At 41.1% G+C, this 27,139-nt stretch overlaps 1 protein-coding gene and 1 non-coding gene across 2 annotated transcripts; both read left to right on the top strand.

Moving 5' to 3' along the window:
• Nucleotides 1–17,398: 17,398 nt before the first annotated feature.
• LOC120104954 lies at nucleotides 17,399–17,508 on the top strand. Its single transcript, XR_005507355.1, has one exon. It is a non-coding gene; the product is annotated as a small nucleolar RNA R71 (small nucleolar RNA).
• Nucleotides 17,509–24,770: 7,262 nt separating this feature from the next.
• On the top strand, nucleotides 24,771–25,849 carry LOC120104949 (L10-interacting MYB domain-containing protein-like). The gene is made up of 2 exons (XM_039116933.1): nucleotides 24,771–25,130; nucleotides 25,217–25,849. Exons 1-2 carry the CDS (start codon nucleotides 24,771–24,773, stop codon nucleotides 25,847–25,849), a joined length of 993 nt encoding a protein of 330 aa, XP_038972861.1.
• The last annotated feature ends 1,290 nt before the right edge of the window (nucleotides 25,850–27,139 follow it).

The following is a 27,139-nucleotide window of genomic DNA, read 5'->3' as shown; positions in this document are numbered from 1 at the left end:
TCACATGTTAACTGCACCTAGAGGTTCATCATTCCATTCTGCTGGGTAGCCACTACATGCTGCTAGGTGTCACTGGTGGATGGTGGGACTCATAAGGGATTATCTTGATGATCGATAAACCCCAATGAGTTGAGTTGGAATCGTTCCAACCCATTGAAAGGAGTTTTCAATGATATAGTGATAGAGATCACAATATATCTCACTACCAGTCAGAATAGAACCTATGGGGTCACACACACTAGAAGTATTGACCGATCCGATGGTTGAAATCGTGATTAGGAATCACAAGAAATCAATTTGATTGATAAAAGGTTGAAGAAGGAAAAAGGAATTAATTAATTGGACTTGAAACAAGAATCTTACTTCGGGAAGGATACCTAGAGTTCTAATTGGATTAGGACTGGGATTCCTACTTGGAATAGGATTCCTCAATCCTAATGAGATTAGGAATTTTGAATCTAAATCGGATTCCTACTTGGAGTAGGATTCCTAGGAATCCTAATTGGATTAGGACTTCGGATTCAAATCTAATCCTAATTGGATTAGGACTAAATACATCCTAATATGGATTAGGGTTTCTTAAGTCACAATTAATTATTAATCTAATGAATCAATAAGACTCCTAATTGGATTAGGATTGAAGAGTTCAATTGAGTCAAAATTGATTCAAGTTCTAATTGGATTAGGACTTACCTAGATTGGATCCATTGGTTCACCCTTGGGCTAAACCTAATAGGATTAGGGCTTGACCACATTAGGGCAATGCAAACCCTAATGTGGACTAGGGTTTACCAAGAGGGAGGGGCGCAAGCCCCTCCCCCTTGATCCATTGGTGCGGCACAAGAGAGGGGGCCGGCGCCCCCTCTTTGGAAAGATGTCTAGGGTTCCTACTTAGTAGGAACCCTAGATGGCTATAAAAGGAGGTGTGAGGCCGGCGCCCTAAGCATAGAAGAACTCCTCCTTCTCCTTGCCGTGAGCCTCCCTCTCCTCTCTTCTTGTGATCAGCCGCAAGCAAGAAAGACCAAGGCCAAAGGTTGGCGGCATCCTCTTCCTCCCTTCTTCCTTCCAACGTAGGGAAAAGAAAGAAAGCTGCGTGGGGATTCTTCTTCTTCCTCTTCTTCAACCTTCTTCTTCCTCCTCTCAAGCACTTTCAAGAGTTGAAAGAAAGAGAAGAGATCAGCCATCAAAGGAGTCTTTGCAAGGGAGCTAGCACCCCGGGAAGACAAGAAAGCTTTGATCGGTTCTCTACTTCGTGTGGATACCCGTAGAGGCCGGACGTTTGAACGGCTTCAAGCGAACCCTCTTCCATAACCACGAATTCAGATTCGCGATGATCGTCTACCCGCGCAAGGTGAAGATTCGATCTTCCTATTGTTTTAAAAGCTTTAATTCTTACCTAATTACGAAAGGTCTCGAAACAAGCGTTCATGCGATGAACGTCGAACCCGTGCATGCCGATTCCGCTGCCATCTGAAAAATTTTTGAAATATCAGCGGCATGGGCGGGTTCCCAACAGTGGTATCAGAGCCTAGGCTTCGTAGATTAAGGTAAGAATTAAATATTTAAAGGCTTATTAGATCTGAAAATTGATTGATCATGCATGCTGAAAAATTCTGCATGCAGATTTTTTCAGGGGTGCTGAATTTTTACATGCTGATTTTTATGTGATAAAAAGATGATTCTAATTGCATTGTTAATGGGATTACAAAGTTTAGAATCATGATTAGCATGATCAGCGACCTATGTCATGATATAATCAGTTAAGTTTCAGATCTGAAAATTATAATTGTAGCATACGGTGATGATCATAGGATTCAACCCCTTTTGGTATCAAATGTAATGACCTGCGATGTGATCTGCGATGTCATGTAATTTTTCAGATGCTTGCATGCATCTTATTTGATGTTTTGAGAGGCCTGCGTGCCCCCTAAAAGGAGATGTAAATTATTTTTATTTTTATTTTACATCTGGTTGTATTTCTGTGATGTAATGTACATCAACGATCAAGTCGAAGACGATGCATGAGATGAACAGGGGTCTAAGCGGTTGATGGCGATGGGATCAAGAGTTGATCAAGGATCGAATCAAGGAAGCTTGGATCCAATTCAAGAGTTGAAGACCACTTGATCGATTGATGTGCATGTGCTTGTAATACGACCTAATTAGAATCCATGATCATCACCTAGTTAAAGTTTAGCTTTAATTATTGCCGCGATTATAACTGCCTACAATGCGCCGTTTGCATGTGATGTGAATGAGAGTCGGGTAGATAGGTCTACATGTGATGTAGCAAATCCAATTGAGACCTAAATTAAAACCTCCTCAATCAAGTCGAGAGTGAACCGACATGAGCAAGTCATATTAGATTAATTGATCTAATTGGTGTCTAGGAAAGCATGAAAGGTGGTTACTTAATTAGGACCTTACTCTCTGAGTAAGGGGAGCCTCCCACCTGCTTACCTGGCCAATTGTTCGATTACCTCTTATGAAAGGCTCAAGTTGCAAACACTAAGACCTGATTAACCAATATTAAGTCAATAGGTCTTCCACTGTAGTAGAGCTGCTAAGGCCTTTTTGATGTTGACTTGTCTCGGCTGGATATAGTAGTCAAGTTGCATTGGGGGGCTGGACCTCTCTATAGACATGAGATGTTGTAGGGTAAAGGTGGGGTTGGGCACCAATAACTGTTAGGTGAGGACCCAATGACGACTTTATTCCTACGGTTATACGGTGGGTCTGACTTAACTAAGAAATGGGACCAATAACTGTTAGGTGAGGTCTTCATGGCTTAGAGACCAAGTTGCATTGCAACATGCTTGAGAAGCATTGTACAAGAGTTGTACACTCATCCATCTATGTGTCACCAATAACTGTTAGGTGAGGTGGCATGTGAATTGGTGGGACCGCAGTACCCACTAGAAACCCTAGTCGTGTGGGATTTCCGTTTTTCTACCAGGGGAGTGTGAGGAATTCGAGAAAATAGTGGGAGTCATATTTGTTCTAAAAGACCTTAGGACAGATTAGGATCAAGTACAAGAGTCTAACTGGAATCTTTACTCTCTGCAGATACAATGTCGGCTTCAAACCCTTTGACCCGTATTCTTGAGACCAACCGACTGACCGGAACCAATTACAAGGACTGGCTTAGAAATCTCAAAATAGTTTTGGACTGTGAGAAGATAGGCTATATACTCGATTCAGATATCCCCACATTACCAGCACGTTCCACTGATGTTCAGCGTGAGATGCATAAAAAGTGGTTGGACGATGACATTAGAGTAAAATGCTATATGATGGCATCTATGTCTAATGAACTCCAATGCCAGCATGAAAATATAAAGACTGCTAGGGACATACTGGCACACCTACAAGAGTTGTATGGTGAGCAGAGTCGCACAGCTCGTTTTGAAGTGTCCAAGAGGCGTTTCAAAGCAAAGATGCGCGAAGGGCAGTCTGTCCATGATCACGGTCTGACCATGATCAAGGACCTAGAGGAGCTTGAGAAGCTCGGTATGGACATGCACAAGGAATTGCAAGTGGATTTGATCCTACAGTCACTTCCTGATTCATTTGGTCAGTTTATAGTAAACTACCACATGAATAAGATTGAATGCACTAAGACTGAACTAATCAACATGTTGGTAACTGCTGAGAGAGCCTTGAAAGGTTCAAGGGGCAATGTCCTCGCTGCTGAGTTGACTTCTGGTTCCAAGAGAAAGTCTACTTGGAAGAAAAAGAAGCCTGCAAAGAAGCAGAAGAAAGACAAGAAGCCAAAGAAGGAAGTTCAAAAGAAAAAGGCTAACGACAAAGGAAAATGTTTCCACTGCAATGTCGAAGGCCACTGGAAGAGAAACTGTCCTTCATACCTCGAGAGCCTAAAGAACAAGAAAGGTGACACACCTTCAGAAGGTATAGACTTGCTCATTATTGAAACTAATCTAACGGTTTCTTCTACTTCTAGTTGGGTTATAGATTCTGGTTCTAGTGCTCATTTGTGCACTACCATGCAGGGTCTAAAGGAAAGTAGAAGGCTGGCGGAAGGTGCGGTAACCCTTCGGGTTGGCAACGGGGCAAAAGTTGCTGCTGTGGCTGTGGGCACCTACCATCTGCGACTACCGTCTGGATTTAGTTTAATACTTAGAGACTGTTATTATGTACCTGTTGCTAGCAGAAATTTGATTTCTGTTTCATGTCTAGCACAGGAAGGTCATGTTTTTACATTTGACAAAGACTGCTGTTCTATTTATTTAAGAAATAAAATAGTCGCACGTGGTTTTATGATTGACAGTCTCTACCATTTACATATGGATGTATCTGTGAATGTTACCGAGCAAGATGTGAGTGCCAAAGGATCCAAAAGATCCAGAGATGAGATAAACCAAAGATATTTGTGGCACCTCAGACTTGGCCATATTGGAGAAGATAGAATGAACAAAATGAATAAAGATGGGCTCTTAGGCTCATTGACTTCCGAGTCATATCCAGTTTGCGAGTCCTGTCTTCAAGGAAAGATGGCTAGACTACCCTTTGTAGGACATGGGGAGAGGACCACTGAAATACTTACCCTAGTACATACAGATGTATGTGGCCCATTCGATGTGCTAGCCAGGGGACGTTATTCTTACTTCATTACCTTTACCGATGATTATTCACGGTATGGGTATGTGTATCTTATGAGACACAAGTCTGAATCCTTTGAAAAGTTCAAAGCGTTCAAGAATGAAGTAGAAAAACAAACTGGAAAACCTCTTAAGGCTCTTCGATCAGATCGGGGAGGAGAATACCTTAGTAGGGAATTCCGGGACTATCTCAAAGAAAACGGCATAGTCTCACAATGGACACCTCCGGGTACACCTCAACTCAACGGGGTGTCAGAGAGGAGAAATCGGACCCTATTGGATATGGTCAGGTCCATGATGAGCTTCACTGATTTACCTATGTTCCTTTGGGGAGATGCCTTACTCACAGCGATTTATTTATTGAATAGAGTTCCCTCTAAATCCGTTCCTACCACACCGTATGAGATATGGCATGGTAAGAAACCAAGTCTGGGTCATCTCAAGATTTGGGGATGTCCGGCCCACGTCAAGCGACTACAGGCGGACAAGTTAGAGGCTAGGACCATAAGTGCTCGTTTTATAGGATATCCTAAAGAGTCATTAGGATACAATTTTTACGTCTCAGAGGATCACAATGTGTTTGTGAGCCGTCATGCCATCTTCTTGGAAAATCAGTTTATCCTTGATAGAGGCAGTGGGAGGAAAATTGAGCTTGAAGAGAAAGTCTCTGAAAAGCAACGAGTCATGGATCCTATAGAACCCATTCATACAGAGCCAGTACACGATGTCCCTCGACCACCTCGTAGATCTAGTAGGGTCTCCCATCCTCCCGATAGATACTTAGGTATACTTGAAGAGGATACTGAGGAAATGTTCCTAGTGGGAGATAGGGATCACATACAGGATCCCAAAACCTACAACGAGGCGATATCTGATATCGATTCCGAGAAATGGCTGGAAGCTATGAAGTCAGAGATAGACTCCATGCATTCCAACCAAGTCTGGACCTTAGTAGATCCACCAGAAGGTATTGTACCTATTGGATGCAAATGGATCTACAAAAGGAAGATAGGTTCGGATGGAGAGGTAGAGACCTATAAGGCAAGGCTTGTGGCGAAAGGGTATAGTCAGCGCGAAGGCATTGACTATCAGGAGACCTTTTCACCTGTAGCCATGCTAAAATCCATCCGAACATTGCTTGCCATTGCAGCATTTCATGATTATGAAATCTGGCAGATGGATGTGAAAACTGCTTTCCTGAATGGATATCTTGATGAAGATATCTATATGGAACAGCCTTTGGGTTTCACTTCCAGTGATAGAGATCACAAGGTCTGCAAGCTGCAAAGGTCCATCTATGGACTAAAGCAAGCCTCTCGGAGTTGGAACACTCGTTTCGATGATACAATCAAAACGTTTGATTTCATCAAAAACGAGGAAGAACCATGTGTTTATAAAAAGGTTAGTGGGAGTGCTGTCGCTTTTCTCGTACTGTACGTAGATGACATTCTCCTGATTGGGAATGATATTCCCATGCTAACCTCGGTCAAGGTCTGGTTGTCAAAAGAATTCTCCATGAAAGACCTTGGGGAAGCATCCTATATCTTGGGAATAAAGGTCTATAGAGATAGATCTAAAAGGATGCTTGGCCTGTCACAGAAAATGTACATAGAGGAGGTGCTGAAGAGGTTCAGCATGGAAAACTCCAAGAGGGGTCTCTTACCCCTAAGGCATGGAATTCATCTCTCCAAGAAGATGTGCCCCAACACACCTGAGGAGATTCAACGCATGAGCAAGATTCCTTATGCATCGGCAATAGGAAGCCTCATGTATGCCATGCTATGTACACGACCTGATATAGCTCTTGCTGTGAGTGTCACAAGCAGATATCAGTCGAATCCAGGTGAAGAACACTGGACAGCTGTGAAGAATATTCTTAAGTACTTGAGAAGAACTAAAGATTTATTCTTGGTTTTTGGAGGATCATCAGAGTTAAAGGTAGAAGGGTACACAGATTCAGACTTCATGACTGATGTCGATGACAGGAAGTCAACATCTGGATACGTGTTCTTGTGCAATGGTGGTACGGTGAATTGGAAGAGTTCTAAACAACCGATCATTGCTGATTCGACTATGGAAGCCGAATACATCGCCGCCTCTGAAGCTGCTAAGGAAGGCTTCTGGTTCAAGAAATTCATTGCAGAGCTGGATGTGATGACATCAGATGCCATAACACTCTACTGCGATAACAATGGCGCCATAGCCCTTGCTAAGGAGCCAAGGTCTCATCAGAAGTCTAAGCATATAGAGCGGCGCTTTCACCTCATACGCGACTATGTGGAGAAGAAATATGTAGAGGTGCAGAGAGTAGACTCCGCGGATAACGTGGCAGACCCGTTCACTAAGCAGCTGAGTCAGCAAAAGACTGAAGCCCACCTTGAGAAGATGGGCCTAAGATATATGACCAATTGGCTTTAGTGCAAGTGGGAGATTGTTAGATGTATGCCCTAGAAGCCAATTTGGCTGACACATTGTTGATTCTAGGGACATAATTTTGTACTTGACTATTTATTATTGAATAAATAAAAGGTATCTTTTTCATTCATATTGTTTATGTGTCTATGAATCGTCCAAGAAATTAATAAGATGATGATACATATTCTCAAGAGTTGAGAATTTGAGCCATGTATCATTGGTGATTAATTTCTAAATGCTCCTGATCAAAGGATCATCACGAGGACGGTGATCGATCCGATCAGTGCACAGATCACTCTCCTTCTGAATGGACGAGACTTGAGTCCACAGTGTAGGGACACTGAAGTGATAGTGCAGGTGCTTGTTAGAGAACAAGGGTACTGAGCGTGACCAATACAAGAAGTCACTTGGATGTCTATCCACTCGTCAGTGACTTGCTTGATGTTGCAGTAGTGTGACTGGTCCTTTGACCTGCGGTGCTTCGGCTACTCACAGTGAGGTTATTGTAGTTTGACTGCACATATACATGGTCTCTAGCCATATGGGTCCATGCAGTGTAGATTGGCTGCAGTAAGTTCACTGTAGGAGTAGGGTATGCACCTATATGGAATCTATCGACCTTGATAGATAAGGAGAGATCCTATGTGATTTATAAGACTGAGTTCGTAAGACCTCGGCCGGGGCAGTATACACAGTGGAGAAAGAGTTTCTCACTATCGAACTCGAGTCGAATAAATCTTGACATATGACAGACGATGGGGTTTGACGAGTTGTCCATGACCTCCGTCCTGTAGGGATCCACGATAGTAGGACTATATCACATGTTAACTGCACCTAGAGGTTCATCATTCCATTCTGCTGGGTAGCCACTACATGCTGCTAGGTGTCACTGGTGGATGGTGGGACTCATAAGGGATTATCTTGATGATCGATAAACCCCAATGAGTTGAGTTGGAATCGTTCCAACCCATTGAAAGGAGTTTTCAATGATATAGTGATAGAGATCACAATATATCTCACTACCAGTCAGAATAGAACCTATGGGGTCACACACACTAGAAGTATTGACCGATCCGATGGTTGAAATCGTGATTAGGAATCACAAGAAATCAATTTGATTGATAAAAGGTTGAAGAAGGAAAAAGGAATTAATTAATTGGACTTGAAACAAGAATCTTACTTCGGGAAGGATACCTAGAGTTCTAATTGGATTAGGACTGGGATTCCTACTTGGAATAGGATTCCTCAATCCTAATGAGATTAGGAATTTTGAATCTAAATCGGATTCCTACTTGGAGTAGGATTCCTAGGAATCCTAATTGGATTAGGACTTCGGATTCAAATCTAATCCTAATTGGATTAGGACTAAATACATCCTAATATGGATTAGGGTTTCTTAAGTCACAATTAATTATTAATCTAATGAATCAATAAGACTCCTAATTGGATTAGGATTGAAGAGTTCAATTGAGTCAAAATTGATTCAAGTTCTAATTGGATTAGGACTTACCTAGATTGGATCCATTGGTTCACCCTTGGGCTAAACCTAATAGGATTAGGGCTTGACCACATTAGGGCAATGCAAACCCTAATGTGGACTAGGGTTTACCAAGAGGGAGGGGCGCAAGCCCCTCCCCCTTGATCCATTGGTGCGGCACAAGAGAGGGGGCCGGCGCCCCCTCTTTGGAAAGATGTCTAGGGTTCCTACTTAGTAGGAACCCTAGATGGCTATAAAAGGAGGTGTGAGGCCGGCGCCCTAAGCATAGAAGAACTCCTCCTTCTCCTTGCCGTGAGCCTCCCTCTCCTCTCTTCTTGTGATCAGCCGCAAGCAAGGAAGACCAAGGCCAAAGGTTGGCGGCATCCTCTTCCTCCCTTCTTCCTTCCAACGCAGGGAAAAGAAAGAAAGCTGCGTGGGGATTCTTCTTCTTCCTCTTCTTCAACCTTCTTCTTCCTCCTCTCAAGCACTTTCAAGAGTTGAAAGAAAGAGAAGAGATCAGCCATCAAAGGAGTCTTTGCAAGGGAGCTAGCACCCCGGGAAGACAAGAAAGCTTTGATCGGTTCTCTACTTCGTGTGGATACCCGTAGAGGCCGGACGTTTGAACGGCTTCAAGCGAACCCTCTTCCATAACCACGAATTCAGATTCGCGGTGATCGTCTACCCGCGCAAGGTGAAGATTCGATCTTCCTATTGTTTTAAAAGCTTTAATTCTTACCTAATTACGAAAGGTCTCGAAACAAGCGTTCATGCGATGAACGTCGAACCCGTGTGGTGCTAAAATAAAACTGTTCTCCCAAGTGCAGGAGAATCGCACAAGTAATATAACTCGGGAGTCCGAGGTCGATTCCTCAGGGAACGAAATATGGATTATTAGCGTAATCTCAGATTAATAATTTGTTGATTAAGATGGTGTTTTGCAAATAGAAAACAAATCAATGCACAGAGAATCAAAGTATGGATAGATTAAGATGGAGTAGGGATCTGGAATCCCCCTTGATAATTTTGCATTCAAGAAATAAATCTTCGATTCTTGATTAAAGATATCAATGTAAGATAGATCAAAGCATGGGATATATTTTAGGGACATATGAACTCTATTTCTAAGCATTTATCGTGCCTATTAAATCAACGACAAATCAAATACTAAAGCGGTCCACATGTCGATCAACATAAACCATTAAAGAACTATCTATAAAATAATTATGCAAGAATCTATAATATATTGGAAATATAAATCTATAAGAATTAAAGGTTTAGAATTTACTTCAATGATAGCAATACATCAAGGGTTCCTCCATCACCCTTCACCTAAGGGATTAGCCAGCCATCACAAACATCAACATCCTTCCCTTTCTCTCTCTCTATTTTTTTTTCTCTCTTTTTATTTTCGGAAACAGGGCATCCCCTGTTTCCCTTTCTCTCTTTTTTTTTTTTCGTTTGCAACCAAGGGGGCCGCCTCCTCTGTTTTCGTCAATGAGAGCCCCCTCCCTTGTTCTTCCTCCACCCCTTCTTATAGATTGCCGGAGCATGGAGTGGAGGGGAAGCGGGTGCAGGATCTCGGGAGGTAGATCCGTGAACGTTGGAGGTCGCCACGGGATTGACGGGAGGAAGCTGTGGAGGTGATTGCGGGCGGAGGCGGACGGCCGGGCGGTGATCGCGGGCTCGCGGGAGCTGTGGAGGTCCGGGAGATGATCGTGAACCGCTGTGGAGGAGGCGGATGCTTGGGAGGACTGATGCGGAGCTGGAAGGAGGCGCACGCGGAGAAGACGTGGGAGGATCAGTCGGACGATGGAGGAGATGCGGGAAGGGATCATGAAATCTGGGAGAAAACGGTCATCAGGGAGGTGGATCCCGGCTGGCCGCGGGTTGCTCGGATGCTGTTTCCGGTTATGATGCTGGGAGAATGTTGAAACGGAAGTTGGACGGGCGGAAGAGGCGGGCGGACGATGTGGATCTGAGAAAATTGCTGGAAGCCGCGGACGAAGACGGGAGTTGATCGCGGGTGCTTCGCGGACGCTGGGACCATTCACGGGATGCTGGGGACGGCTGGATCCGACGCTGGTGAAAGGAGGAGATGATTACGGGCTGAAGCATGGGAGCGTTGATCGCGGGCTGGAGATGGAAATGGTTGCATCGCTGGGGAGAAGCTCGGATGGACGCTGTGATTGTGCACGGGAGCTGTTCACGGGCTGCTGGGAGGCGATCGCGGGCGGACGAAATTTGGGTGAGCGGAAACAGGGGATGCACGCGTGAGAGGAGCTGGAGATTGGGTGCGGGAGATCAGATCACATATCCTGATTTGGGGGAAAGATCACAGTTCTTTGGACTCGTGAATGGTTGAGGTGGGTGAAATCTGGTTGAGGGGATGCGGCTTGCACGTGGAGATGCTTGCGAGATGATGGGCTCGACTAGGCCATGGCGAGATCGGGTCGCACAGCTTGGGCTATGCATCTTCCTGAACCAAATTTGTATCAAATATGCATTTTATTTCTGATTTACGATAACCTATATGAAACAAAAGTATAATATTAACTCGACGAAATTATCATCATCTGTTAACAATAAGACTAATTTAAGTGATATATAGATCGCACTTTTGTGCTCTCATCACACCCCCCAACTAGCTTATTGCTAGTCTCTAGCAATTCAGAGTAAATAATAACATGAGAGTACAAAAAGTGTTGGTCAATTCTTTGACTTTTTATTAAAGCTAAAGACATAAAACTAAGATATGTACCCATTTTCGTAGGGCATCACGATTGCACTTAGCATGTGCAACAAGCCGTTAAACCCCTAGGTTACCCTAGTGGACGAGTGTTGTCTCGTGAGGGTTTTCAGGGATGTTACCCACAAACATCATGAATGATATGACATGCGGTCCTAAATTCTAAGCTAATACCCATGTAATTAATATATATTTTCAAGCATGGCAACTATCAAAGCAAGGGGAAATATGAAAGTGTAGTGTGCATAAAATAATATGACTTTCTCAGAGTACTAATACCTCCACCACAACATGGTACCGCTTGAATTTTAGGTGTACTACTCAAGTTCACAAGTGTTTACTACAGTTTATTAGGACCTGATCCATCAAATTTTCGGAATATCTCATGTTGTCTAAAATTGTCAAGAATGGTTCGCATAAAAAGAAGGAGCTATCAATCCCAACTAAATATCCAAAGTACACAGAGTTCCAAGTTAATGGAGTCAAACCAGCCATTACCACATGTCACTGGGTTCAGTCCAACCAACCTTATTCATGCTTATTTTTATTTTTAAACAAATATGACGATTACAATAGTCCAACCCCCTTAGGCTCTAGTAAGATCCATGTAACGAGTTTTCGGCCAATGACTCCTGATCCAGTTGGCTCAAGGCATTAGGTGAAACACCCCTCGGGCTTAATTACTCGAACCAGACTACACCACGAGGTTAGACTTGTCATCTCCTCATTTATTTATTTATTTATTTTTTTATTATTTTTTTTTTTCAAAATAGAGAAGGTAAACTGAACCATATAACGTGACTGCCTCGTGACTATAGGTCAACCAAGGTCGGAACATAAGGCACTTAGGTGATCTAGCCAGGGTATTCAACCTCTATCTTTATGTGAAAACCAAATCATGAACCTTATAGTACGGACAAGGATACTCGTACTTCTTTTATAGATACGGCTTAATAAAAATGCATTAAACAAATATGAACTCCTGAGGCCTTCCTATAATCATTAAGTACATGTGCGGGGATCTAATAATAGGTCTCTGATCAGTCATAATATGCATGTGTTCCTTGCCGTAATAGTTGCACAAACTCAATATGAAAATACATGTGCATTTGCTTAGAAAAGAATGCAATTTTTTTTTTTTTCAAAATACTTCCCTCCCCCCAACTTAAACATTGCATTGTCCTCAATGTAATAGATACAAGAAAGCTATAATGAAAGACAGTAGAGAAAATAATATTGAAGAGAAGAGGAATACCTTGAGCTGTTGATATCCAGAAAATAAAACCTACAAAACTAGAAAAATAATCCTAACTAATATACACGTACCTTTGCCTTCATGCTCAGTCATAAGAAGGCTCCCCCAAGAAAAAGGAGTCCTCTTCATCTGCAAAATTCTCAAGAAAAGGTTTTAACCTATGTCCATTTACCTTAAAAATTCTACCATCCCGTGGATTCTCAATCTCTATCGCCCCATGTGGAAAAACAGTTTTTACAATGAAAGGACCTGTCCACCTTGATCGTAACTTACCAGGAAACAGATGTAAGCGGAAATCATATAAAAGAACTTTTTGCAAAGGTTCAAAAGATTTTTTTAAAATTGATTTATCATGTAAGATCTTCATTCGTTCTTTGCAAATTTTAGCATTGTCATAAGCATCTCTGCGAATCTCATTAAGCTCGTTTAATTGCAATTTTCTAGCTAGACCGGCATCTTGTAAATCAAAATTCAATTTTCTAATTGCCCAATACGATTTATGTTCTATTTCTACGGGCAAATGACACGCTTTTCCGTAGACTAGCCGGTAGGGAGACATGCCAAGATTGGTTTTGTATGCAGTACGATAGGCCCATAATGCATCTGATAGTTTTAAGGACCAATCTTTTCGTGATGGATTTACCGTTTTTTCTAAAATACGCTTGATTTTCCTATTGGCTAATTCTACTTGGCCACTAGTTTGCGGGTGATATGGGGTAGCAACTCTGTGGGTGACACCATACTTTTTTAATAATGTCTCAAAAGGCTTATTACAAAAGTGTTTTCCACCGTCACTAATTATGACCTTAGGCATCCCAAATCGTGAAAAAATATTTTCTTTTAAAAACTTTAGGACAGGTTTGTGATCATTGGTCTTACAAGCGACAGCTTCTACCCATTTGGACACATACTCGACCCCAACTAAAATGTACTCATATCCAAAAGATGGTGGGAATGGGCCCATAAAATCGATGCCCCAACAATCGAAAATTTCGATAATAGTAATGGGTTGAAGAGGCATCATTTGCCTACGAGTTAGGCTTCCAATACGTTGACATGGATCACATGTCCTGCAGAACTCGTGGGCATCTTTGAACATAGTAGGCCAATAGAAACCACATTGCAAGACCTTTGCAACAGTTTTCTTAGAGGCAAAATGTCCACCGCAAGCATTAGTGTGGCAGAAAGAAAGTACGCTTTGTATATCATGATCCGGTATGCATCGTCTAAGGATTTGATCGTTGCAATATTTAAATAAATAGGGATCGTCATAGTAATAATTTTTTACTTCGCGCAAGAAAATTTTTCTATCTGTCGACCCCCAATGCTCTGGCATCCGGTTTGTAACAAGAAAATTTACAATATCTGCATACCATGGTATACTAGAAAGTGCAAACAACTGCTCTTCAGGGAATGAGTCCTTGATGGAAAACTGTGGCACTGAATCATGAAAAACTAATCGTGATAAATGGTCAGCAACCACATTTTCTACTCCTTTTTTATCTTTGATAGTGATGTCAAATTCTTGGAGTAGAAGTATCCATCGTATTAAGCGTGGTTTGGCCTCTTTCTTATCCAACAAATATTTTAGTGCCGCATGGTCCGTGAAGATAACAATAGGAGCACCAAGGATATAAGAGCGAAATTTATCTAAGGCAAATACTACTGCAAGCAATTCCTTCTCGGTGGTGGTGTAATGCATTTGAGCATCGTTTAAGGTTTTGCTTGCATAGTAAATGACATATGGCTTATTATCCTTGCGTTGTCCTAAGACAGCTCCTATCGCATAGTCGCTAGCGTCGCACATAATCTCAAATGGTAATGACCAATCGGGTGGTCGCACGATGGGTGCAGTGCTAAGCATAGACTTCAACTTTTCAAATGCCTCCTGACAGGTTTCAGTCCAATTGAACGGTGTATCAAGGGATAGGAGGTTACATAATGGTCGAGCTATGACACTAAAGTCCTTGATGAACCTCCTATAGAATCCGGCATGACCCAAAAATGATCTGACATCTCTAACTGTCTTGGGTGCAGGTAGCTTAGCAATTAAATCAGTCTTAGCTCTATCTACTTCCATGCCCTTCGATGAAACAATATGTCCTAAGACAATTCCTTTTGGCACCATGAAGTGGCATTTCTCCCAATTCAATATCAAATTCTTTTCTATACATCGAGCTAAGACTGCTTGTAAATGTGACAAGCAATCATCAAATGAGTCACCAAAAATGGAGAAGTCATCCATGAACACTTCCAAAAATTTTTCGTTCATGTCTTCAAAAATGCTGAGCATGCATCTTTGAAATGTTGCGGGTGCATTACACAACCCAAATGGCATTCGTCGGAAAGCAAATGTGCCAAAAGGACAAGTGAAGGTGGTCTTCTCTTGATCTTCTGGTGAAATTTCAATTTGATAATATCCCGAATAGCCATCAAGAAAACAATAGAAAGCATGCCCTGCAACTCTCTCCAATACTTGGTCTAGGAAGGGTAGAGGAAAGTGATCCTTTCGTGTGACCAAATTAAGCTTTCGGTAGTCAACACACATGCGCCAACTCGTCGGGACACGAGTTGGAACTAGTTCACCTTGTTCATTTTCTACTACCGTCAAACCCGACTTCTTAGGAACAACTTGAGTAGGGCTTACCCACTTGCTATCGGAAATTGGGTAAATAATACCCACATCAAGCAACTTGAGGACTTCTGCCTTAACCACATCTCTCATCGTAGGATTTAACCTTCGTTGCATTTGCCTTGTGGTTTTGGCATTGTCCTCCAAATATATCCGGTGCGTGCAAATTAAGGGGCTAATTCCCTTCAAGTCGGCAATAGACCATCCTAAGGCTCCTTTATGATTCTTTAAAACATCAATTAATTTTCTTTCTTGGGTATGATCAAGTCCAGACGAGATGATTACAGGAAAAGTATCCTCGGGTCCAAGAAATGCATACTTAAGTTCCTTTGGTAAGGGTTTCAATTCGAGCTTGGGTGCTTGCTCATGGGATGGAATTATTTTTACCTCTCGAGGCAACAATCTCTCAAATTCTCCTTCTTTTGGTCTCCACCCATTGACCATCTTGATATCCAGATTATCCACAATAGGTGTGACTGACAAATCATCGTCATCGGTTCCATTAGGACACCAATCAATTAAGCTATCATTGGATGGGTCGTTAATTGCTTTAGCTAACAAATATTCTTCTGCGATGGTTTCAACCCAATCAACCTCCTTACTCTCTTCGGAATCATTGGGTTGTTTGCACACATTAAAAATGTTCAGTTCTAAGGTCATATTACCAAAAGAAAGCTTCATGACACCATTCCTACAATTAATTAATGCATTAGAAGTCGCAAGGAATGGACGTCCTAAAATGACCGGAATCTGAGATTGTGAGTTCGAAGCCGGATGTGTGTCCAATACAATAAAATCTACAGGAAAGTAGAACTTGTCTACTTGGACTAATACATCCTCGATAATCCCTCTTGGAATTTTAACTGATCTGTCAGCTAATTGCAAAGTGACGGAGGTTGGCTTCAACTCACCTAAACCAAGTTGCTCATATACAGAATATGGCAACAAATTCACACTCGCTCCTAAATCTAACAATGCTCGCTCTATCCTAAAGTCGCCTATGATGCATGAGATGGTTGGGCAACCTGGATCTTTATACTTAGGGAGAATATTGTGCTGCAAAATAGCACTCACATTTTCAGTTAAAAATGCCTTCTTCTTAACATTTAATCGGCGTTTGACGGTACACAAGTCCTTCAAAAATTTGGCATATGAAGGTACTTGTTTGATTGCATCAAGAAGAGGTATGTTGATTTTTACTTGCTTAAAAAGCTCAAGAATTTCAGAATTAGGTTCGAGCTTTTGCAACGGCTTTAATTGTTGTGGAAAAGGTGGAGGAAAAGGGCATTCAACTTTCTCGGTAGAAGTTGGAACCTCAATTTCTTCTTTGTCCCTTTCATCAACTTTAGGAGCATCAGAATTAGAAGTGGCCTGCGGTTTTAATGGGACGGTATGATCAATGACTTTTCCATTACGCAAAGTCATGATACTCTTTGCATGTTCTGTATGCGAACTAGAAAGATCCGTATTATTACTACCGTGCACTTGTGGGTTAGGTTGGGGTTGAGCTGGAAGCTTACCCTTCTCTTGGGTACTTAGGACGGTAGTCAACATTGACAATTGGTTCCTTATGTCTTCAAAATTTCGAGTATTTTGAGCATTGATATTAGCTTGACCTTGTAGAAAAGTTTGTATGGATTGCAAGGTATCCTCAATATTTGGCTTTTGAGAAGGTGATGGTGCATAAGTAGGATGTGCAGGTGGAGGAGCTAAATGATGTGACTGTTGAGAGTGATCGTTTCTCCACCTAAAATTTGGATGATTCTTCCAACCAGGGTTATAGGTATTCGAGTATGGATCGTTATAATGCTTTTGGTAGGAGTTCATCGCATTTGCTTGATCGTGCAAGACTTCTTTGAATGCTGGTATGGTGGGACAATCTGTAGTAGTATGACCCGACATATCGCAGATACCACAACATTCGTTTCTAAGCTCTATAGTCTTGACAGGCTCAACCTTCCTAAGCTCAATTTCTTCTACCTTCCTAGTGAGGGCTGCCATTTTAGCATGAAGATCATCCTCAGTTCTGAGGTTGTAAAGGCCTCCCTGTACAGAGTTAGTAGGCTTAGGTAAAGACTTGGTGTTTCTATCCCCGTTATCCCAAAGTTGGGCAGTCTCAGCAAGAGAATCCAAATATTCCCACGCCTCATCAGGGTGTTTTTCTAAAAATCTACCATTGCACATGGTTTCTACAAATTGTTTTAACTGTGGAGATAAACCTTCATAAAAGAAGCTAATGGTTCTCCAAGTTTCGAACCCGTGATGAGGGCATGAGAGAAGAAGGTCTTTAAATCTTTCCCAACATTCATAAAATGTTTCATTATCTTTTTGTTGGAAATTGCTAATATGTCTTTTTAAAAAGTTGGTCCTTTGTGTGGGGAAGAACTTCTTTAGAAATTCTCTCTGCATATCTTGCCAATTTCTTATTGATCTAGGTCGCAAAGAGTTTAGCCATGTTTTGGCCTTATCCTTTAGAGAGAAAGGGAACAATGTCAACTTGAGGACATCCTCGGTGACATTTGGCACTCTAAATGTAATGCTCAATTCTTCAAAATCCTTTAAATGAAGATACGGACTTTCGGACTCTAACCCATGAAACTTGGGCAGCAATTGGATTACCCCTGGTTTGATGTCAAAATGTCCTACATTATCAGGAAAAATTATGCATGAAGGCTGACTAGTCCTAGCCGGTTGTAGGTATTGTCTTAGAGTCATAACATGGGGTTCTCGTTCTCTATTGTGGTGACTCCCAGCATCTTCATTTAGATCAGCCATCTCACAAGGTGTGAGATATTGCGAAGGAATTTTAGAAGTATGTCCTAAGGGATGATCTAAAGTTGTACGACTTAATCGACCGGTGTCGTCCCTATTCCACTTTAGCATGCAAAATATTTCCCTCTCTTTTTTTTTATATTTTTTTTAAATAAAAAAAATAAATATAAGTACCAACTAAAGATACCCTAAAACGACACCTTAATTCAAAAATTTACTCTCAATCAATCATGCAACAAAACATTACACCTCAATTTCTAATGTTTTTCTTAAATTTCTAGACAGCTCCTAACTGGTTTGAAGAGGACACCTAAGCCTCCAATCCGGTCTAATGAACCTAGTTGACCAGGTAAGCTCCCAGGTAAGTGGAGGGGTCACGATGCGTTCGCAAAGGTCCCACTTAAAACCCACTTGCCTCGAACAGATGAACTGTCTCCCTTATAGGGACAAAGCTTGCCTAGACATCAACTAAGCCACAGAGCGAAATTGGTGCAACTTTCGGTGGTCTTCGTCCTATTGAGCTCGAATGTCCTTAGGGGCCAACGTCTAGTTGATTTTAGTTAAGCTTAGGATATTTATGCACTGGGGTGATTTTTGGGCTAAGGACGAGTGATGAAATCCCGACCTTATCTTTTTAAATGGGTTCTGCCCTTAAAATATTTTATGCAGATGCCTTATACTATATGCAACAATCAAGAGATTTTTTTTTTTTTAATGTTTTATGGCATGACATTAAATTTCATTGAATAGGTGATCAAGCAAATTATTTCTTTTTTTTTTTAAATTTTATGAGTTGAAATTTGAAATTTGAAATTTGAAATTTTAGGTTTTTCCTCTTTCCTTTTTTTTTTTTTTAATTTTCAATTAGCAACAAGGGTTAATGAGATATAATAACAATAAAATTCTGATTCTAAAAAAAAAAATTAAATGCAGAAAATTCAAAACAGAAATCAGCAAGATTTTATATTAATCTAATGGTCTTAAAAGTCTCAGAATGTCAATCAGACCGTTCAGATTATTCAACAATGTGTCTTGCACTAGCTGACCAAATTTGAGTCAAATCAGACGGCTAATTGCTATGATATCAGAGTTTGATGCAAACTGTGCGGGGAATTAAAAATAGTAGTAAAGATGCAATTTTTTTTTTTTTCAAAAGAAAAATACTAACTACTAAGGTAAAAATTAAATCTAAAATTATGCTAATAACTCAGCCGTTCCCCGGCAACGGCGCCAAAAACTTGGTGCTAAAATAAAACTGTTCTCCCAAGTGCAGGAGAATCGCACAAGTAATATAACTCGGGAGTCCGAGGTCGATTCCTCAGGGAACGAAATATGGATTATTAGCGTAATCTCAGATTAATAATTTGTTGATTAAGATGGTGTTTTGCAAATAGAAAACAAATCAATGCACAGAGAATCAAAGTATGGATAGATTAAGATGGAGTAGGGATCTGGAATCCCCCTTGATAATTTTGCATTCAAGAAATAAATCTTCGATTCTTGATTAAAGATATCAATGTAAGATAGATCAAAGCATGAGATATATTTTAGGGACATATGAACTCTATTTCTAAGCATTTATCGTGCCTATTAAATCAACGACAAATCAAATACTAAAGCGGTCCACATGTCGATCAACATAAACCATTAAAGAACTATCTATAAAATAATTATGCAAGAATCTATAATATATTGGAAATATAAATCTATAAGAATTAAAGGTTTAGAATTTACTTCAATGATAGCAATACATCAAGGGTTCCTCCATCACCCTTCACCTAAGGGATTAGCCAGCCATCACAAACATCAACATCCTTCCCTTTCTCTCTCTCTATTTTTTTTTCTCTCTTTTTATTTTCGGAAACAGGGCATCCCCTGTTTCCCTTTCTCTCTTTTTTTTTTTTCGTTTGCAACCAAGGGGGCCGCCTCCTCTGTTTTCGTCAATGAGAGCCCCCTCCCTTGTTCTTCCTCCACCCCTTCTTATAGATTGCCGGAGCATGGAGTGGAGGGGAAGCGGGTGCAGGATCTCGGGAGGTAGATCCGTGAATGTTGGAGGTCGCCACGGGATTGACGGGAGGAAGCTGTGGAGGTGATTGCGGGCGGAGGCGGACGGCCGGGCGGTGATCGCGGGCTCGCGGGAGCTGTGGAGGTCCGGGAGATGATCGTGAACCGCTGTGGAGGAGGCGGATGCTTGGGAGGACTGATGCGGAGCTGGAAGGAGGCGCACGCGGAGAAGACGTGGGAGGATCAGTCGGACGATGGAGGAGATGCGGGAAGGGATCATGAAATCTGGGAGAAAACGGTCATCAGGGAGGTGGATCCCGGCTGGCCGCGGGTTGCTCGGATGCTGTTTCCGGTTATGATGCTGGGAGAATGTTGAAACGGAAGTTGGACGGGCGGAAGAGGCGGGCGGACGATGTGGATCTGAGAAAATTGCTGGAAGCCGCGGACGAAGACGGGAGTTGATCGCGGGTGCTTCGCGGACGCTGGGACCATTCACGGGATGCTGGGGACGGCTGGATCCGACGCTGGTGAAAGGAGGAGATGATTACGGGCTGAAGCATGGGAGCGTTGATCGCGGGCTGGAGATGGAAATGGTTGCATCGCTGGGGAGAAGCTCGGACGGACGCTGTGATTGTGCACGGGAGCTGTTCACGGGCTGCTGGGAGGCGATCGCGGGCGGACGAAATTTGGGTGAGCGGAAACAGGGGATGCACGCGTGAGAGGAGCTGGAGATTGGGTGCGGGAGATCAGATCACATATCCTGATTTGGGGGAAAGATCACAGTTCTTTGGACTCGTGAATGGTTGAGGTGGGTGAAATCTGGTTGAGGGGATGCGGCTTGCACGTGGAGATGCTTGCGAGATGATGGGCTCGACTAGGCCATGGCGAGATCGGGTCGCACAGCTTGGGCTATGCATCTTCCTGAACCAAATTTGTATCAAATATGCATTTTATTTCTGATTTACGATAACCTATATGAAACAAAAGTATAATATTAACTCGACGAAATTATCATCATCTGTTAACAATAAGACTAATTTAAGTGATATATAGATCGCACTTTTGTGCTCTCATCACCGTGCATGCCGATTCCGCTGCCATCTGAAAAATTTTTGAAATATCAGCGGCATGGGCGGGTTCCCAACAGTGAGAAGCTTCGACTGATTTTCTCACAGGAGAAAGTTTTAGATTCAGTGTCGGTGAGGATGATGAACTGTTAAGCTTTTCTTCTCTTTTTCTCAGTGGAAAATCTTTTGTTTTCTTTAGAATCTTTTCCCTTTTCTTCTTATTTTCTTTCTGAGGTTCCCTTGTATTTATAGACAAATTCTTCAGTGGGATTTGAATTCCTTTCTTCCCGTTTTGATAAGAATCATTTTCTGTTACAGAAGAAGACAAAAATCGTTCACAGCTTCCCGTTGTGGTCCCAGCAGTACAAGGGTCGACTCTTGTATCTCAGGGGTCGACTTATGTTCTTTCTGGATCGGCACTTCAAATCGTGGAGAGAGCTTTTGTTGTGTCATCCTCAAAGGGTCGACTCTTAATTCTTAAGGATTGGCTCATCTTCATCAGGAGTCGCCTCTTTAAACACAAGGGTCGGCTCACGCTTTAGTTTTTTCAGGCCAGCGCTGAGATTGAGCAGGAGTCGACTCTTCAAACGCAAGGGTCGACTCTTCATTTTCGGGGTCGACTCATTTTGAACAAGGGTTGACTCTTTAAGTTTTTCTCAGGCGATGAAAAACTTTCTGTTTACTTTAAACTACACAAGGGTCGACTCATGTTTCGCGGGGGTCGACTCTTTGACTGTGTTCCTTGAATAAAACTTATCAGAATCAACTTAAACTTATCCTTTTTGCTTAGAAGTTGACTGAAGTCTTTCAAACAGGAAACTTTAGACTTCTTCTCTGATCTTCATGGACTATATTAAGATCAATTCCTTTTAGAACATGTCCAATGAGATATTTGCGAAGAACTTAGGCCCTGTTTGGGGGAGCTTTTGCCAAAAGTACTTTTAGATGAAAAACTGTGTTTGGTAAATTTTTCAAAAAGCTGTTTCAGCTTTTGCGGAAAGCTGAAAACAGCTTTTGGGAGGAAGCTCCAATTTGGAGCTTTTGGGAGGAAGCTGTTTCAGCTTTTTCGAAAAGCTGTATTTTTGACAAAAATGCCCATATTAAAATATAATAATTACATAGCTTGTCCCTTTATAAACTTAAAAATCTGCTTGAGCCAAGAACCCTAGCCGTCAGACTCCCTTCCGTAAGAAAATGTATTTTTCTTTTTAATTTTTGTATGCATCTCTTGAACCACATTTTAGAAGAAAAAATTTTAAATTCTTCTCCGTACCTTCCAAAATCAATCTACTGTTTTTTTTTTATCATCAACCTCGCGGCCCACGCTGAGGTCCTCCTCGAGCGTGGACCACGAAGAAGAACCCCTGGACCGCGATGAACAAAGAAGAGCCCCTGGACCGCGATGCCGCAGTCCAGGCTGTAGCCGCGACACCGTGGACCGCAGCACCGTGGTCCACGATGCCTCCCCTCTCGCGGTCCACGGGTGATCGCGATCCTTTGTTACAGAGAGAGATCCTCGGTCCATGCTCTAGCCGCGAGACCGTGGACCGCACCACCGCGGTCCACGATGCCTTCCCTTACTGATCTCGCGGTCCTCGGGTGACTGCGAGATCTCCCTCTGTTACAGAGAGAGAGGATCTCTCTCTATAACACAGAGAGATCCTCTTCTCTCTGTACGCTTAATGATCTCTCGGTCCACGGTGGACCGCGAGATCCTCTCTCTGTTGCAGGGAGGGAATTCGGGTGGACGGCGAGATCTTCTCCCTCTCTGTTACAGAGGGAGAGAGAGAGAGAGAGAACCGAGAGGAAAATCTCTCTCCCTCTCTGTTACAGAGGGAGAGAGAGAGAGAACAGAGAGGGAAATCTCTTCCCCTCTCTGTTACAGAAGAGGGAAATCTCTCTCCGAGAGAGAACAGAGAGAGAAATCTCTGTTACAAAGAGAGAGAATTCCCTCTGTGGTTCAGGTGGACCAAATTTTTCCTCTCTCTGGTTCGGGTGGACCAAGTTTTTCCTTTCTCTGTTACAGAGAGAGAGATAGATTTGTATTTAGAATTTTAATGGAGTTTGGTAATATTATTGTTGGCTTCTAACTTAAGATTGGATCATTCTCTGTCAGGTACAGTCAGCTAGTGGCCCAGAAATTTGCAATCTCCATTGCACTTTGAAGTTTTAATAAGTAAGAATACTCCTTTTATCCTTAATTAGGCAAAATATTTTATGCTTATGCTTTTGACTTAAAGATCCAAATTACTACTTACATTGTCATTTTTCAACAAAATTCACTGCTAGTGATTCCAAGAATGAACATTGGATGAATATTGAAGCATGTTTTAATTAAAAGATCTTACACCTTATTGTCATTTTAGTGGCGCATAATGTTGTTACTAATACTTCCAATATTGCCGAGAAGATATTGGGTACTCAACATCGTATTTGGCTAATATTGGAAACTTGACAATGTAATATGTTTTGGGTTTTTATACAGCAGCCCAACATAGAAAAGTTCTGGCTGGTTTTATATAACATGTGCATGGCTTGGGTTGGTCATATTGTACCCACCAAACATGCAACGCATTCATAAAGATTTGTTTATTATAAATTGGCTGAATAGTGTGGGGTAGATTATGAATCTTATGTTTTTTCATATTATTAAAATTCTCATGATGTGGGCACCTCAAAATCCTCTTAGAATACCTCCTTGCAGTACAGGAGGTACTGCATTTAAATCCCCCACTGGTTCCCTAGAGATCCAATGAAGAATAATGTTGGTGGCTAGTTCTTGTTGGCCTGAGCTTAGTTAGTGCAAGCAACAAAGTGCAGTTAGAAATAATCAATTTTTAAGAGAAATCTCGGTGCGCTATTACTTTTATTCCTTTAGAAATAATCAATTTTCATATTTATTACAGAATCATATGAGCATGTTCTGAGAGCCAAAAGGAAAGAACCTGTAGGTGCTAATGGATTTACAATATAAAATCGAGATACTGGAGAAAAATAAGGTAATAAATGTTCCTATTAATCTGATCTTATTTCCAATAGAAAGAGAGAGTCCTACAAGATCTGGAAGTTGAAATTTAAAAAGAAAGGAGATCATGGTACGTAGGCAAATTTTTCCTGAGAACTCATCCACCAATTATAGAAGAGTTTAAAAGAAAGGGTCATGTGTAAGGCAGCAATACAGGAAACCACAAGTGGTTTTAAACCATTTCATGTAAGCTAGAGATCACAAGATTGACGGACATAGATAACCATCGAATTGCACCATCAGAAGCAAGCTGGGGCTCAGATATATCAAACTCCGACGAAGGGGGGCCACTAAGCTAATGCTCAGGTTATACATACATGTTTATCAAAAATAAGAGTAGCTATAATGGTATAAAGATGAATATTACTTCAAGATGGAATAGATAGACATACACCCCCTTCACAATTACAAGGTAGATAATGAGGAAAATGAACAAAATGCAGCAGCCACAAGAGGATGCATGGGCCATGGCAAAAATGCTGCTACCTAGTTAGGAATGGGAAGAGTAAGTTTATACATGGTAATGGCAATTTCTTTATTTAGTATCATAATAGCCATCCATCAAATCCTTGATTCTATATTTAGTTGACCTTTTGTCCAACCATGTATAGAAACTTTGCCTCTTATTGCATGCCTTGTCTAATATCTCATTGTTTTTCTAATATGCTTTACAAGGTGTTTTATTCATATGGATGAAATCATGACTTATGATTGACAAAATGTTTAATGTCTTTGTTGTTGCATTGTAAGAAGAACAAATGTCTAAGAAGAGCCAACATACCCTTGCTGGTCCATCAACCCAAGATGAGAAGAAGAGGAAGGCCATTTGGAATGAAAAATTGATAGAAGAGTTTATCGATATATGTATTGGTAAAGTTGAAGCTGGTAATCGCCCAGGAACACATTTCAATAGGGTAGGGTGGGCCAATATAATTAAAAAATTCAATGAGAAGATTGGAAATCAATATGACTACAAAAAATTTAAAAATAAGTGGGATAACCTAAAAGCAAATTGGAGCATTTGGATGAAATTGGTGGGAAAGGAAACAGGACTTGGATGGGATCCTGTTAGAAATACAATAGATGCACCAGATGCATGGTGGGAAAAAAAATTGCGGGTACACGTGCCACTAGTTTAATATTTGTAAGATTTTTTATACTAACCTATAAACTACTATTGACAACTATATATGTTAACTTGCAGGAGATTCCTGATGCAGCTAAGTTTCGAGAACGTGGTCTACAACATGCCATAAAATTGGATAGGTTATTTAGAGGTACTAGTGCCACTGGGGAGGGGGCCTGGGCACCAGCTTTACGGGTGCAGGAGGATGTTGAGGACACAATTGGAGTATATGAGAGATTGGATGGGGTTAATAATGATACGTTTGAGGGCTTAGGTGACTCAGATCAGAACCATCATATGATTGCATATAAAATTGATGATGTTCCCACTGATAATTTTAATGTTAACCTTACTCTTGCATCTGATGCTATCCAAGAGAGAGGAAAGAAAAGAGTTGGCTCTACTTTGCATGATAAGAAATGCAAGAAGGTTGGGGGTGCTGCACAACTATCTCAGCAATTGAGTCGTCTTATTGATGCAGTGGAGAAGAAAAGTACAGTGCCATCCAAGATGATTGATAAACCTGGATGTAGTATCGATGAGGTGATGGACGTAGTGCATATGATGCCTGAGATGGTAGCACAACCTGAACTGCTTTTGATTGCTGCTGAGGTGCTCCTTAAAAGAGAACATCGAGAGATGTTTATGGCTCTCCGAGATACCAATCTTCGAATTGAATGGCTCAAGCGAATGTCAAACTTACATAAATAGTTGTTGACGTACTATTATGGCAATATGTTTTGTAGTTTTAATTATGAACTTCTATTATAGAATGATGATGGACTATATGTATTTGTGGTATCTCTTGGATAATGTGTCGTGGATGCTATTGATTTTATGGATATTATAGATGTTATGATTTTATTATATTATATGTATTTGCATTATATGTTTATATATCATTTGTTTTATTTGCTACAGATGTTTTATTTTTTGCATAATATGTTTTCTACAGTTATGGGCAGCATTGACAATAGTTCTGAGGAGAATTATTCCAGTGAAGATGAGATAGTTGATGATGATAATTATAATATTCTACTAACTGCAACTGTTGGTATGGTTACTGAATATTACACAAAATATATTGAAAAGGAGCCTTGTAGGACCTCTTCTCAAACCGGATATAAGTTTGTATCAGAAATTTTACATGGCAATCCATATAGATGCCAACAACAATTTCGAATGGAAAAACATGTATTTAGTAATCTGTGCATGGAATTGAAAATCAAATATGGTTTAAAGGCTTCTAGATATATTCCTGCTGAGGAGCTGGTGTCTATGTTTTTGATGATTCTAGGACATGGGTTTGGGAATAGGATGGTTCAAGAAAGATTTCAACATTCCGGAGAAACAGTTAGTAGATATTTCACCCATGTTTTAAATACTGTTTTAAGGATGTCCAAGGATATTATTAGCCCGTTGGATAAAGAGTTCAAAAATATTCCAAGTAAAATCCGCGATGATAGTCGTTGGTGGCCTTATTCTAAGGACTGCATTGGAGCAATTGATGGCACCCATATACCAATGAAAATTTCTCAATCCAAACAAGTACCATATATTGGCCGAAAAGAGATTCCTACACAAAATGTTATGGCTTGTTGTGATTTTGACATGCATTTCACTTTTGTTTGTGCTGGATGGGAAGGTACTGCTCATGATACTCGTATTTTTTTAGATGCTATACACAGAAAAGAGCTCCAATTTCCACACCCACCTAGAGGTATGCATTTTAATTAAATATATTATAATATAGATGTATGCATATTAATTAAATATATATTATGATCGCAAGTATATTTTTTTAACTTTCATTAAATATATTAAAATACTAACTCATATATATATATATATATATATATATATATATGCAGGTAAATATTATTTGGTGGATGCAGGATATCCTCACATGTTGGGATATATGGGGCCTTACAAAGGGGAGAGGTATCATTTACCAGATTTTCGACGTGGAAGTCAACCAAGGGGTATACATGAAATCTTTAA

The sequence above is a fragment of the Phoenix dactylifera genome, unplaced genomic scaffold (assembly GCF_009389715.1).
Source record: "Phoenix dactylifera cultivar Barhee BC4 unplaced genomic scaffold, palm_55x_up_171113_PBpolish2nd_filt_p 000146F, whole genome shotgun sequence".
Lineage (NCBI taxonomy): Eukaryota > Viridiplantae > Streptophyta > Magnoliopsida > Arecales > Arecaceae > Phoenix > Phoenix dactylifera.
Note: the sequence above shows the minus strand (reverse complement) of the source record. Positions and strands in the feature narration are given on the sequence as shown.

Bases quoted from the DNA above. Each gene is read 5' to 3' on its own strand.
- LOC120104949 (XM_039116933.1), top strand. From the start codon at position 24,771: ATGTCTAAGAAGAGCCAACATACCCTTGCTGGTCCATCAACCCAAGAT. The intron at 25,131-25,216 runs GTACACGTGCCA...GTTAACTTGCAG, and splicing joins GGTGGGAAAAAAAATTGCGG to GAGATTCCTGATGCAGCTAA.